This window comes from Mixophyes fleayi, chromosome 3 (genome assembly GCF_038048845.1).
Source record: "Mixophyes fleayi isolate aMixFle1 chromosome 3, aMixFle1.hap1, whole genome shotgun sequence".
NCBI lineage: Eukaryota > Metazoa > Chordata > Amphibia > Anura > Limnodynastidae > Mixophyes > Mixophyes fleayi.
In genome coordinates, this window is record NC_134404.1 from 227,770,225 (window position 1) to 227,786,435 (window position 16,211).

At 38.7% G+C, this 16,211-nt stretch overlaps 1 protein-coding gene across 2 annotated transcripts in view; it reads left to right on the top strand.

The window, feature by feature from the left end:
* Positions 1-6,553, top strand: part of HIVEP2 (HIVEP zinc finger 2) — a 178,952-nt gene extending 172,399 nt beyond the window's left edge. For both annotated transcript variants that reach the window (XM_075203239.1, XM_075203238.1), the window contains exons 9-10: positions 1,376-2,259; positions 4,954-6,553. In XM_075203239.1, the coding sequence (XP_075059340.1) occupies positions 1,376-2,259; positions 4,954-5,751 (1,682 nt within the window). In that variant the 3' untranslated portion in view covers positions 5,752-6,553. The remainder of the gene's footprint in view (positions 1-1,375; positions 2,260-4,953) is intronic.
* The last annotated feature ends 9,658 nt before the right edge of the window (positions 6,554-16,211 follow it).

A 16,211-nucleotide genomic window follows, 5' to 3' on the forward strand; every position in this document is an offset into this window, starting at 1 on the left:
GGCCAAACTATAGACAGACTTTGTCATTTGGTAGTTAGCAAAAGGTTGATATTGCCACATGTGACTAGCTTAATTTCACTTTAAATTTGCAACGTTTGCTCAGATAATTTTATCAATTTCTTGTTAGTATGTTATTTTCCTACTCTATTGAAGCTCTTCTATTGAAAAAAAACTAAAGCCAGTTGTAGCAACTATGCATTGTACCCCATAAGGGCATTGTCATATGGATATTAAGCACATCATATCTCATAATATTGTAAAGGCACTTAAAGTGGAACTATAGACAAAATAATCAGTTATATTAATGCTCCATGTAACAGGCACGGATGTGACAAATGTATAATATATTTTAATTTGCATTTATTTCATAGTTTCATCCTTTGCTGACTGGGAACTGACATGATCTCAAGCTATTTGTTACTGTGCTTTTAATCATGTCAATCACAGCAACAGCAAAATATGTTCCCAGATGAATTGGACAGTTACTGACATTATTACAATTAAAGGCCCATATGACAATCTATGTATTGTTGTAAATATGCATGGAATTTGGTGCTATGAACTTCATAAACTGTAGGTACTTGTTAACCCAGAAAGGTCATTTACAGCTTGAGGTTTCAGGAATATGGCATGAGAATCAAACTCTTACTGGACACCTGGTCGCCTGAAAACAAATGTTTAAAGCACTTTCTTATTGGTTTGGAAGGAAATCTAGCTGTCACATTGGAGTTCCCCAAAGTAAATGGTAGCCCGATTGAGTCCAGGTTTCCCTTGGTTCAGCACCTGTTAAAGTAATTTAATAGCTATTAAAAGGGTATAAAGACAAGTTGGTGTCAGGGTACAATGACGGAAACATGAATAATGTCCTGGCTTTTGTTTTAAAGTCACTTAATTAAAGTCACTTAATTTGATCAAGAGCAATTTTTATCGTTTACAGTCATGTGAATTAATTCCATTGTAGTATCGTATTCCAAGTCTGAATTATTACAGCTATAACTTATATGACGTAAACCTAAGTTATTACAGCAATATATTATCATGATATATTTCATATTCTCATTTTTCAAGAGTATAGTAGATGTCTTATAAAGGTCATTTTGGGTTTTGTGCTTGTCCTCCTTTAAAATTTATTGTAAGTCACCATCTGGACCAGCGTGACTTTGCAGTAAAGCTAACGCTGCAATGCTATTTGCAGTCAAATTGGCTTGTGTCTTATTGCATGTACGGGTCTTAAATATTAATTTTATCATTTTAGGTTACAGTTGGCTCGTGATTTAAACTTGTCTATCATGTATTTTATTTTTCTAAAGAGGCTTAAATTACATTTTGACATCCTTATACTTTAATTCTCATTTAGATAACTTTCTAATTTCAGGAAACATTGATGATGCACAGAAAGAATCAGAGAAGAGCAGCATAGCTATTGATCACCAGTTTTCAGATGCTGAGGAAACAGATGGCGATGATGGAGATGACAACGATGATGACGATGATGATGAGGAAGATTTTGATGACAACCAGGGTGATGGAACACCAAAAACTAGATCAAGAAGCACTAGCCCTCAGCCACCTCGATTCTCAACGCTGTCTGTAACAGCTGATTCAGCATCTCACAGGGCATCTCCTGAGGGCTCCATGGGGCACTCTTCCTTGATGAGCTACTTGTCCACTATGCCTAGTATTCAAGTTACACATCTCAGGACTCCAAGTGTTATGTGTGGAGACTCCCATAGGGTAGACTATCAAAAGCTTTTCCTTAACAGTCTGGAACGTGACAGAGACAAAATTGATGCACCAGGCAGTATGGATGAGGACTATATGCTTACTTCTGAACCTAGTTCATCCCCCAGGGACTTCTCATCTTGTAGTCGCCATTCCTCTCCAGGATACGATTCTTCTCCATGCAGAGACAATTCACCAAAGAGGTACCTGTCACTGAGGGGAGACTTGTCTCCCAGAAGGCACTTATCACCACGAAGAGATGCTTCACCAATGAGGCACCTGTCACCGAGAAAAGAAGCTGCACTAAGAAGAGAATTATCACCTCGAAGGGATGTATCACCAAGGCGTCATCTCTCACCTCTAAGGCCAATGTCACCAGGGAAAGATATGTCTACTGGGAGAGATCTTTCTCCGAGACGGGAGAGAAGATATATGGCCAGCTTTAGAGCACTTTCTCCAAGAAGACGTTTACACCATAACCCAAGTTTGCCAATGAGTCATTATTTGCACTCAGACTCAGGATTACTTGGACATGGAGTAAGTTCTGCTTTGATTTATATTGTTTCCATATTCCAGTATTCATGGTCATTTTCCTTGATATACCAATTTGCTGTTTGTTGTAAAGTCATCATAAATGTTTGCCACAAATTGTATTTCCAACAATGAGCCAAGTTTATGAACCAAGTTCCATTCACAAGCAACAATGTTGTTTTCACAAGCATTTCAGTTGCATTTAGATGTGACTGCACTTGTTTCAAAGCAATAGACCAGAGGTCCATAATAAGCAATACAATTAATATCTCATATTCAAGTAATTTTGTAACTATTACATTTACGGACTTACCTAACCGTTAATAAGACAGTAGTAAGCCAACAGGATCAGCAGTAAAACAAAAAAGGGAAATTTTTTTCACCTTTGTTCAGCCACGAAAACTGGGTTATAAAGTTATTTTTCACATACACTTGGTCACACATTTTATAGAACTGTATCTGTATTCACTCTTGATACAAATAAACACAGAGCTGGATAGTTTTTTCAATTTGAGCATGTTTCTGTTTATAGATAAAACTGCGATCCTGCAGCCAATACCGGTCAATTGGCCTGATATCGCAGTGTGTATGCGCTGAAAAATGCAGTGAACTCTGATAATTATTCAGCATAGTGGAAAATGTGGTCAGAACATGTGGTCTCTACATGCAGGCTAATAGCCCCTGTCAATCGCCCAAACAGGTGGCATGGAAACATATTTCTGGTCGAGCAGTGGGATCTTGTGTGGCCAATTTGAACAATAATCATATTGTTTGACAGGATCGCTCATGTGTGGTCAGCTTTATAGCTCACTATTAGATCCTGAAGTCATATGAATAATGTGGCGGTCATAACCCACTATCATCTGCCATGGCACTGTTGTTTTTCTTACTACCTAAAGTTAGCTTAAGTTTACATTCTCTCACTAGCCCTTCCAGACATTTTGATATATGTGTGTCTCAATATGAGTAGATGTCAAACCTTTATCTCATGGTGGTAACTATTCTTGTTTTTATGATAATGACACATTCTTATCTGGTTAAACATTTTTAGAGCACATTAAAGAGAGCCTTCCTTAGGGCTACACATATGTGCTGGAAAAATGGATAGAAAGGCAAGTGTTAGTGTTTGCATTTTCCCATGTGCTTTTCATGCATAGCCCTTTTACCAGAACAATCTATTGTACTTGTAGCACACATTAAAACATGGTAAATAGGGCAAGCTATGTTCTAAAAGTTTAAATGCAGCAGTAATAATTGATTCTTATTTGTCCTATTTTTAATGCTTATAATGTTTATTAATGTGTGAAAAGCACAAAAAGCAGCTAGGAGTGATAGAGCCTGAAATGTAAGTTATTTACTAACTTAACTACTAATACTTTTTGAGTAGTTTATGTGTTTGTTTTGGCTGAGAGCACACAAGTGGCATCTGTGCCCATTTTCCTTGCAAGAACCTTAGGTATATCAAGCCAAATCTAGAAATAGTTTTTTTTATTGCGAAGCCAAAATGAAGATTTGCGTGACCTTATGTTTATGATTATTCCACAAAAAAAGCCATCACAACTGTGGCTAGTCAAAGTTGATTTGATCATAACCTAGTTCTTTAGCACTTTTTCTATTATGATTTTCTTTGCTGCTTTATTTAATGCCCAAAATATTTAAACACTGTAGTTACTATGCCAGTTAAGTTAGCCGTACCGCAAATAATTAGGTAGCGGGTTTGCATAAATTTCCATTTAAGAAATAGATAATACAAATAATAAGATAGATTTCAAACATATTACTATACTGTATATAGCTAACTATGAAAAAGGAGTAAATGTTGTGTCTTTTTTCTACACAATAAACTACTTTTGATATTCCCAAGAATATTTCAACATGGACCATGTTGCTATAAGTCAGGTAAAAATACTGTAATTTGCTGAGTTTATGCTTCTCTCAACTAAGCTGGCTTTGGCTGGGAAAAAGCTTGCAACTTCTAGATTTCCACGAATATTCAAGTATGAATGCAAGTTGATAAGAGCACCTGTGGAAGCAGTAATTCCAGATTCTATCTAAAAATGTGGTAATTATTTATAAAATAACATTATGATGGATTTAAAAATTAAACAGTGTATGTACAGCCACTGGAATACAGTGCCAAAAGCCAAGTGCACACTATACTTTGCAATACATACTGCTTATTCAATACACCACCATGAAGTAAAATGCCTCTCTCTCTTTTAATAGTGTGTTTCGTTGTGCATAGTATTTAAAGGGGTTTTCTGCTTTAAATATAATTTGTTGTCACCCCACCCCCTCAACTCTTGCCTTATAATTGTATGTGAGTTCCTCTAATGGGACTCCCAACATTCATTATATATAGCATTCTATTTATCAGGGTCCCAACACTCAAATATTGCGAGGGAAGTCTGCTGCTCATTTCCAGTGCTGCTCGTCTCTCTCTGCAACAGGAAAGGTGTTATGCAGCAGCTACAACCCTTACTTATAACATAGGACCAGCGCCAATGTTATTTACTAAAATACCTACATAATGTGAAAAGTCCTTTTTAACCAATATTTTCTGTTGAATCAAACCTAAATTACAACAAAATGTTATTATAGTTTATCTCTCAACTAAAATGTATGTGCATTTTTGTGCAGGTGAAACATACAAATATACTTTCTGATGTATTAAATAGTGTCTTGTGTTTCTACTTACAGAGTTCACGAAAGAACTGGCCACAGTTCCCATATGTAGGCCCTCATCCAGAAGATATTCCTGGACACCAAAGCCTTGGCCAAGCCCCTGATGGCCACAAAGACTATGTTTTCAGTCATCTGCCATTGCACTCACAGCAGCAAATACGAGCACCTTTACCTATGATCCCAATTGGTGGGATTCAAATTATTAATTCAAATTCTGCAATCCAGCCCAGTCCTCACCCCTCTACAACCACTCATTTGCACCCGAGCAGCTCAGATGAAAAGACAATTCCATCTGCAGAATCATGTGTCCCACTGCACCTTAAAAAACATTCTGATTTCCCACTTGGAGATCCTTCACCTGGAGCTACCCCAACTCTATTACCTTCACCGGGGCAAAGCCCCTCAGATGAAAGCTCCAAGCCTACTGAGAAAGAGCAGGAGGAAAATATACGCACTTGCACAAAAGCCATTGCTTGCCTGAGGATTGCTGCAGAGGAAGGTCTACCGCTGAAGCGGGACCAACTGTCTCGTCCTCCTGAGCCCAATAAAAAAACTTTAGAAAGTGCACAGTTTGGCATTAGGCACTTTAGTGGAATTGAGGCAGGCATGTCACTTGCATGTGCCTCACCCACCCATGTTGACTTGCACGGAGAAAAAGACAGTTTTGGTACATCACAGTCTACGGTAGCTCATTCCAAATTCTATAGTAAAAGCATGGACATGACAAAGCTAGGATTCCATGGCAAGAAAGAAGAGTCAACAAGCACACAGGAAATAAAGGACTCATCTACTGAATCCAGTAACCTGCATTGATTTGAATGGGCATGTAGACTATGTTATAAAATAACTCTTTTCTTGTAGAAAACACATTCATAGCATGTCTGATGTACTTAACGATAATTTGTTCTTGAAAGTACTTTTATTATATGTAAACAGATAAATATATATATATATTTACTTGTATATATATCTATACAAATAAGTCATCATGAGCCTGACCAAAATGAAACTTTAAACTCTTGTATTGGGTCTGGTACTTTTAATTGTACAGATGTTTGTGCCTTTTCTTTACTTTGCTTATATTCTTATAAGCATTTTTAGCAGTACCTTGTATATATTTTAGAATTTGTGTATCTGCTTTGTAATAATTGTAATTTCATTCTTTTTTGGACACTTGGGTCTAATGTAAAAAGTAAAAATAGCATCAATATATATGTGAGGTTGCACTAAAACATATTTTTATAAGACTGAAACTCAACAGCTTTTATGTACAGCTCCAATCCTGTAATACTAATATTTATTTACTTTGTTTCATAAATTGTACATTTTTTTCTTAATGTCGTGAATCACTTTTTCTATGTGAAGCATGGGGTTTACTGTTGCGTAATTAGAACAAAAGATAAAATGTTTAGTGTAAGCAAGATATATTTAACTGAAATATCATCTTATTATGCACTTATGCATTGGTTAAACAATAACAAAAAAATTACGGATGTATCGGTCAGTTCTTTATTCTTGTAATATTTTCGTCCCTTTTTGCTGAATTGACTATAACTTAAGTGCTGATTGTGATTTTAAAATGATAGTAATGTAAAGCATTAAAAGTACAACCATGTGCTTATTGTGAGCTTTTATTTCTCCCAAAACTGTATGACACAGTAATGAATATATGACAAATATATGGTCTTATGTGAACATTGCTCAGTATACTCCAATCATACATATGGGAAACATTCCACCCCATGTATATGTACAAGTGCATCACTGGTACAATTATATGTAACTCTCAGTTGGACATGTCACCAAATCAATGTACTGGAGTGTCTTTAAACAGAAGGTGACAAAGCACATCTGACTGTGTGGAACTGGGTTTTTGTGCTATTTAGTGGATTATAATTCTGTGAAACCAAATTTGTATATTGAATTACAAATCATTAAGGAGTGTTCTTTAAAAAAAGAAATAAATATACAGTTACATGCATAAACTGTGTTGCACATTTATCATGCATGTTGTGTGTACAGAGGAGAAGGCTGTATATTTTCTGCCTGTAGGCTTACCTCCAGTGCTGGTGACTATTTTATATAACCTACCATCTTCCCACAAATTCTGTTGTCATGCTTTACCCACCTTTATCTATTTTGCAAGTGTCTAATCAGGACAGTTTTGACCCACCAGAGATTGCGATGATAAGTGCTTAGTTAGCAAAACTAATGCAAGATCAGTCTGTAAGTCAGAGTACCTGCAGCATACTTGTCGACTCTCCCGAGTATGTTTGGGAGACTCCCAAAATAGTGGGTCATCTAAAGTCTGAGTGAGCCTGACAATCTCCAGGAAGCCGGGCAGGGAAGCAGTGGGCGGTGCTATTCACATCATCACTCTACATCCACATGGAGGAAACATTGGGGAGAAGAAAAATGAATGACTACATCTGTGTGCAGGTGATTACCAGAAGGAGGTTTTCTACAAGAAATTGGCCATTGCTATCCAGCACAGAAATGTAGTCATTAATTATTCTTCTTTCTCAGAATAACTGGCCAGTGAGATTGTCTTGCACACAGAATATAAGAGTGAGATACAGCTCTAGATATATATTATATACAGGATATTCCCTTTATTTAGCTGAATCTCACTGAACTCTCCCTGAATGTCTGGGAGACTCCCCACTTGGATCCGTGCTGTGTTGTCAATCACGTGTTGCAACGCAATGTCCCAGCATCCATCGTGCTCTGCTGTTACAGTGTACTGGGAGCTAACTAAATAATCAGTGAATAAGAGGAGGTGAGAAAGTAAAAGGGTGGAGTGAAGGATGGGAGGTGGGGAATAGAGAGACATATGGGGAAGAGGGACTGAGTGATAGAGAGAGGTGGGTTGAGGTTACAGAGTCTATGGCTGAGGGGAAGAGGGCCTGTATCCAATATATAGGCAAAAAAATAAATATACATACATATGTATTTATCTAAATATATGATGTGCCACCTGGTGGTGCTGGGCAGCACCACATACACACATGCATGGAACTAGACATGTCTTTTGAGCACTGCAGGACATACCCCCTGTGGTGCCTTGGTGTTCTCTATGAAATTATTTTTCAAAAGTAGACAAGAATAACCAGCATCAGATGCAAATTGCACACAAATACTTAACAGGGACTATGTAGTAGTGTATTTATGGCTTGTAATACCCCCTAAACCGTAGTACAGAAATGAATGCTTTATTAAATCCAAATGTTACCCTCTGTCCTCCTCTAGCACAATGACACACAGAGCATGGAGTGGATGTCGGTAAAGTTGGAATAGATGGTTGACTATACTGGCACAAATTGTCTCTACAGCTATATTGATAAATCAATAGCAAATACAAAAAATTATGTCATTGCTACAGCGTATCACTGCCTCAGAAGTACAATTAAGTTAAAATGGTACCAAAGGTTCACTATCAACCTACGTAAAATTCCTACCTGCAATACAAGACTTTGTCATGTAACGAATTCAGACAATCATAAATCAGTGATCACATGTTCAAAAGATGTTAAGAATTTTTAAAATTTAGAAGAAAAATAATTGTTTATGATAATGAAATATATTTAAATAGACAAAAGACGTTACTGACATTCCCAAATTAATTTAAATTCCCTGTTGTCTTAAAGGTAGGATGGGGAGTGTCATCATTTTGCTGTAAAAAAATGTCATGAAAGTATTGTATGCATTTATACTTAAAAACATAATTAATAGAAATATATCCATATATAAAACAGACTAATATTCTTATCACTGTACATTTCTCTATTTGAACTAAGCTGGCTTTGGGCACATTTGTTCCACAAATCCCAATCCTACATAAGCTAAATGTTGCTGACATTACCAGTAATAGGTCTAGCTAGCATTGTGCATATGTTGAATCTCTTAATAATCTACAGTGCATTTAATGGTATCGTTACTAAACTTGACCCAAAATTGTCATTTCAAAGGCACATATTCGATGCATAAATTATGCTTTGTTTAAATGTGGCTGTGCATTCCAAAAAGTCGGAAAAACAAGGTCTAGCATCTCATCTGGTTGTTGTGTATGCAATTTAAAATTCCAAATGTGATCATTATGTCTCACAACCTTAGATTGCCAGACCAGCTTCCAACATGCTGATATACACATATATATAGGGCCCACCAGGGAAACCAATGACTGGGGCCGCCTAAAACTATGTATCGCTGCAAAGGGGGTGTTGTGGGAGTGCTTAAGTGAAAAACTACATTTACATTACTCATTTACAGTGAAATATGTAGTTAGGTGTAAATAATGGAGAAATGTGTTGTTATTCCTACAAATATCTGTGACCTCCTGATTCTCAGGCTGTGCTGAAGCTGGATTCAGGCTGTTATGTCTGCCCCTTTGTTGGCCCTGCTTCCTTGCCTCTATGTCTGTCCCCATTGCCTCCCATTGACTCTTCTATCTACTATATAAATGCCTAGTGGCGTGTGTGAAAAAAAAAAAAACAAGCTGCAGCGCCACCTGCTGGGCAGAGTTATACACTGACCTATATATTTCTTGAAGGAGAAGTGACAGTTGGGAGTGGTTGGTGGTTGCTGGGGGTGACAGTGGGGAGTTTTTAACACCTTAAGTAGCTTGATGAAGGATGTGGCGATGAAGATGAAGGATGAGGTGATGGAGAAAAATGATGAGGTGGTGACATGTGGACAAAACCACGTTAAAAAAGGGTGCTTGCGTCGGGAAGTAACGCTCTTCCCCTGAGGAGGCCTGGGCTAGGCCCAAATGCATGACAAGAACCTTTTTAACACCTTAAGTAGCTTGATTTGACTAGAATGCATGAGTATCATGCACGGGTTAACTTGTTAAAGTATATATATATATATATATATATATATATATATATATAATCTACCTGCTACACATTTTATAACTGCAAGTTTATTTACATATAATTTATGTGAATAAAATTGCAGGTATAAAATTTAATTTAGTGAGACTCACCAATTAAACCTGCACATCCATAATTCCTTGCCATCCATACACACACAGCCTTTTTGAACCTAAACTTAAAAAACAACCACATACTAGCAGCATATTTGCATAGTATCAGCTGTAGGCCTTATACTTTCAACATGTATGTATTGGACTTTTTATACATATAGCTGCAAAAAAAGTCATCAAACAAGACATTAAAATAAGTATACATAGACCTGCAGCATGAAAGCTGCCCTGGCTTGATAAGAAAATGGATTTGTAAAATACACTTTACGTTAACTATACTGGGTTCTCCAACATCTGTTCTAGATATTTTAATTAAAGAGATTTATGGCAATAGAAGCAATATTAACATAGTTGCCTACATTCCGGGAGGCTCTAGAATTTCTGGGAGTCTTCCCAGACTCCCAGGAGGGCAGGCACTTCTCCCTGATCCTGGCCATCTGTGTAAAACTAAACGGAGGAGGTGGGGCCTGGTGACGTCATGGGAGCGTCATTGAGGCCCCGCTCCTGTTTTTATTGGTCCAGAGTAGCGATGTCCATTTTGGGGGCGGGGCTAATGACACCATTCTTTGAGCCCCGCCCCCACACACCCACCTACACCCCGGACCTCCCGGGAATCATCTTGCCCATGTTGGCAAGTATAAATATTAAAGGTCTCAATTACAGTTGTTCAAGATTTCAAGTATCTATTATTAAATCTTAATCAATATTCTGATACTTTAGGTCTGAACTGTTTAAACCTGGCTTAGACCTACTAAATGTAAATTAGAAAAGTATTTTTGAATTAAAAAGTTTCCACCAATAGCTAGTATGTGCCTGTGAATATATGCCTGCATACAAATTTAATTAAAAAAACAAACTTACAAAGAACGATACTCACAGGTGGGATACACAAAATTTTAGTGTTTCTTACAAATTGTCCTGTTCTTCAGCTTAGGAAAGGCCCAATTAGGTCGGACGAGCTGCTGCGCACAGGGCATACACAGCAACTCAGTTTCACCCATTTTAGTATCAGTACTGAGGATGCGGTGCTTCTCAAATGTAGTTCTCACTCATTGACTACATTTGAGAACCGCAGCTGCAGCTGTGCTGATATTAAAGTGACTGAAACGGAACTCAAATGTAATCAGTTTGTGGTCTGTCTAGAAAGTGCTGGGGTGATAATGTCCAGTATATACTGAAATTTCCCATGTTACATACAAAAGTGTGCCATCCACTGCTCGTCCTCAAAAGCTTCCACAGTAGACCAGAACGCTTCTCCGTGACTGCGTTCTCTGGCCCACATTGTTCGGTTAGTTGCCGCACTGAATCTCAATATGGAAGAAATGCTGGCCCTAACAAAAGCTCTCCTCCTGTGCAAATAAAGACATTGAGTATTCTCTCTCCCTGCCATAAATTGCTCCTTTCTCCTGAAATGACACTGTGCAAGGTAGCACAGTGTTAGTAGCTGCATCAAGCTCTCATTTGCTTTATAAAACAGCCAAAAAACAAAATGAACCAGGAACTTCGGGCTACACAATAGTAACTTGCCGGCCATGATTAAAGCAATGCAGTAAACAGTCACCACCCACTTAGGCCTCATCTTTGTGTGCAAAAAAAGTCCCCTTTAAATTACCTCATCTTTGTCAGCCAATCAAAGCTCCTCTTGTGCTGATTTACACTTTATTGACAGGGCAAACCCGGGTTCAGTATGAATGGGGTCGACCCAGGAAGTTCCTGGGCCCAAGGTGCAGTGTGAGCAGGGTCTCTGAGCTGGGATGCTCTGTGACACGGCAAACACTCGTCTTGAAGAACCCAGGAAATTGCAGGGGCGGCAATGTGAAAGTGGTATAAGTAATACCCCATTCATACTACATGAAAAACCCGGGTTTTTGCCGGGGCAAGCCCAGACAACCCGGGTTTAAGCGCAGTATGAATGATGTCAGTGAAAAATCCCGGGTCTGAAAAGCCGGAATTTAGACCCGGACTTTTGGAGCGGTAATTCCCATGTCGGCCCTGATTAGCGTGCAATATGAATGGTGCGACCCGGGTTTTTCAACCCAGGTCTCACAGAAAGAAGCTGATTGGGTGTTTGGGACGCTTTAGGATGACGTCATCGTTATGCTGCTGCAGAACAGTCTAGAAGGAGAAGCATTGAGAGAATGTCACCTTGGATGGAAGAAGAGGTCAGAGAGTTGCTAAGTATCAGAGGGGAGGACGAGATAAAAAGACAAATTACAGGTACTGTAAAGGATGCAACTGTTAATTCAAATTCAAACATTGCAAAAATCATGACACAACGTGGAATAAAGCGCAGCCAGCAACAGGTTGTGTATAAATTAAAATCCCTGCATAAACAATATGCAAAAATCCATGATAACAACCGTTGGAAAAGCGATGCTACGAGAATGGAATGGCCGTTTTATGAACAATGCAACATGGTGTTTGGAAATTCAGCACTTTCAAATCCCATCTTCATCTAGTTGCCGGGATGCTCCTACTCCTCCACCAGAAAGCAGTCAGTCTAGCCAGCCCGCAATGGTGTCTAGTGATGAGTCAGTAGAGGAACATGCCGATTTGGAGTGGTCCAACAGTGCAGAAGAAACAATCAATCTGTCTGCAGATGAATTTCAAGATTCACAACCTTTGGCATCAGCACAGCCTGCAGTAGATACGCAGTCCATGCAAGAGACACAACCGTTGTCAGCGAACCAACCTTTGCAATCACCGCAGAGCACAACATTACGCTCAAACAATAAGTTTCTTAATTTGTAAATGTAATGAAATAAATTAAATTAATGAAATTGTAACATTACTAAACTAACAACCAGGCACAACTACAACTAAAAAAACTACACAACAACTACATGTTCAGAACAACTATATCTACAAAACTAAAACTACATCTACAAACGTAGAACTACATCTACAAACCTACAACGACAACTACTAGACTCCTAAATTAAACATACAAACATATTAAAACATGAACACATATATGTTGCAGCGTGAAGCTATTGCGCAGGAGGGAGGAGGGCTCAAGCACAAATCTGCTTACAAGATTGCTATTTAATTTTGCAGCAATATTCTGTCATCCTCAGTGATCCTAATGTTTTTCCTTTCTTTTTCCCATTTCTAGTTTACAATGTTCCTAAAGGGAAAGAGACCAAATAAGATGAAATAGCTACCAAAAGCATGACCACAGTGATGTTAGACCACCTAAAGGAAATGGATACGGCTATGACTACCCAAGAGGATGCACGTCTCCAAAGATTCATGGTCAATGAGCGTGAGCTCCAGGGATACTTCATAACCCAAATCATGGGTATGAAAAAGCGTATTCTTCGTGAGAACCGTGAATGTATGATGGGTTACCTGGATCGACTCCTGCCAAGAATGCAGGGACATGCACAACCGCCATAACATGTAGAGGCGCCTTACCCCATGTATAACAGAGACCAACAAATGTTCCCCCCTAACTCAGGTACTCCAATAAGCACCACACATCATCAAACACAAATGGCTACACATAACCTTGCCTACCCACCTACTACCCATAACCAAGAATATCCAACTACTGTCCATAATCCTGAATACACAGCAAGTCAACCAAATCAAGACTACCCATATTACCGGCAGTTGTAGGTAATGAAATAATATAGAGGACAATTTTAATTTTGTTATTGTCTGAGTGTAAGGCAACAATATGTATATTGTTATTTAAAGTAAAAAATGTTTTGTGATCTAAACAAACACTGAAAGAAAGTGTAGACTTGCACTACTGTTTGCACACATGCGTGCATACATTTATATGTTTTTTTACTATTGTTATATTTTTACATTTTTTTGCAAATCAGCAGTTTATATAGGTGCATATGAAGAAATATGTACCATTTAACAAAGAACAAAACATTTTGAATAAAAATATTTTCTTTACTAATCCCTTGTCTGCTCTACTCAATAATGGAGGACAGATTGGCGGTGATGGTGGTACGAATGAGTTCTGCAGAGGTATTTGTGCGTTCTAGCTCATAACCCATAGAGTCCACAGAAAGCACTGACGGTTCAGACTCCTGTACATTACCCTCTTGTAGAAACTGCTCTTTCTGTATTTCACAAATATTGTGTAAAATACAGCAAGCAGCAACTACATGGGGCATAAGTTTGGTGTCAATGTCATTGCGCTTCAATAAACGCCACCAACGTCCTATCAAGCGTCCAAAGGCATTTTCTACCACCATCCGTGCTGAGCTGAGAGTATGGGTGAATCTGTGCGACAGGGAGTTGATGTTGCTGTGTGAAGCCTCTCATCAACCATCACCGCAAAGGGTAAGCTGCATCGCCGATGATGTGTACAGGGGTCTCCACACCATTCACAAACTTTGATTTCTGTAAAGAAATATATCACATTAAATTTCATTAGTGCTTTACAGAGAATATTGGAACATTTAAAAGAATCAGTACACCTATTAATCTTTCAATCTATAATGTCTAGCTCCAAATAAAAAAAAAACATAAACACGTTACCCAAATGTAGGTTACAGAGCAAAGTACACCTGCTGGTATATGTTTTAAGTGTATTGAAAGCGGAACATCTAGAGAGGAACAGGTGCAGTAAATAAATACCAAAAAATATATGAATGTATTATTTAGCTGATGAAAACATCATCCAACAAAATATAGATATTTACCTCTCTAGGGAACAACCAGCCATCTTGTCTGTCCTCTGCAATCTGGTACAGATCAGAATTGGGCATCATGGGAACGTCCAGGCCAGCCAATGAAGACATCTGTGAAACTGAAAATAAAATATATTTACCTTTGTCTTACAATACACATCATAAGACACAGTCACATTAAAATAATAATGATGCTTACCAATAGTTGTGGTCAACAACAGCCTGCAGAATGATGGAGTGCCAGCCTTTGCGTTGTAGTAATCTGCAGGGTTGTCTGTGGGGCAATGATAGGGATGTGTGTCCTGTCGATTGCTCCAGCACACTTGGATATCCACGTTGCAGGAATCCAGTGATGGTGTCATCCAGTCCCTGTCCTTCGGGTAAGGTGATGAAGCGACGGTAAAGGGCTTCTAGCAATGCGTTGGTGACTTCATGCACTAGAGTGCAAACTGTGGATATATCCACTCCAATCAAGCAGGAGATTGTGCGTTATTCGCCAGGGGTAGCATACCACCACAACACAATTGCTAGCCTCCTACTTGGTGCAATGGGTTTTCTGAAGTTTAATGCGGTGATAAGGTCCAGAACATACTGAAATGTCCCACATGACATACGAAAGTGTGCCATCCATTGCTGGTCCTCAAAAGATTCTACAGTAGACCAGAAAGCTTTTCCGTGGCTGCGTTGTCTGGCACACAATGTTCAGTTAGACGCAGCACTGAATCTCAATATGGAGGAAATGCTGGCCCTGAGAAAAGCTCTCCTCCTGCGCATATACAGACGCCGAGTATTCTCCCTCTGCACCATAAATTGCTCCTTTCTCCTCCTGAAATGACACTGTGCAAGGTAGCACAGTATGTGCTTTACATTAGCGCCAGAGATTGAGTTTTTTTAATAGCACAGTGTTAGCAACTGCATCAAGCTCTCATTTGCTGTATAAAAGAACAAATAAACACAATAAAACATGAACTTTGGGCTACACAATAGTGACTCGTCGGCCATGATTAAAGTAATGCTGTAAACAGTCACCACCCACTTTGACCTCATCTTTGTTTGCAAGAAAACTAGTCCCCTTTAAATGACCTCAATATATTTCAGCCAATGAAAGCTCCTCTTGTGATGACTCACACTTATTGCCAGGGCAGACTCGTGTTCAGTATGAATGGGGTCGACCCGGGAAATTCCCGGGTCCAAGGTGCAGTGTGAAAGGGGTCTCTGAGCTGGGATGCTTTGTGCCTCAGCAAAAACTCGGCTTGAAAACCTGTGAAATTGCAGGGGCAGCAGTATGAAAGCGGAGGGAGTAACTCCTTTGGAGGACCCTCCACTCCCTCCTTCCCTGGTCTATGTTATTTCTTATACACTCTTTCACACTGTATCCTCCTCCTCTGTACTCACTCATTTTAATATAAATACTGATGAACTAAAACATCATCTCATATATGCTTTAAAGACATCCCAAACATAAATAGAAAGTTTGTTGAATTTCATTATATTTTATTTTCTATCAAATTGGTCTACTATATGTGATCTGGGTGTGTAATGAAACTAAAAAAGCATTGATTTCCCATGTTTTAGGGGTTGCCCCTTATTTTAGAGCTAAGTGGAAACATATTGGAGCAAGATTCAATGTA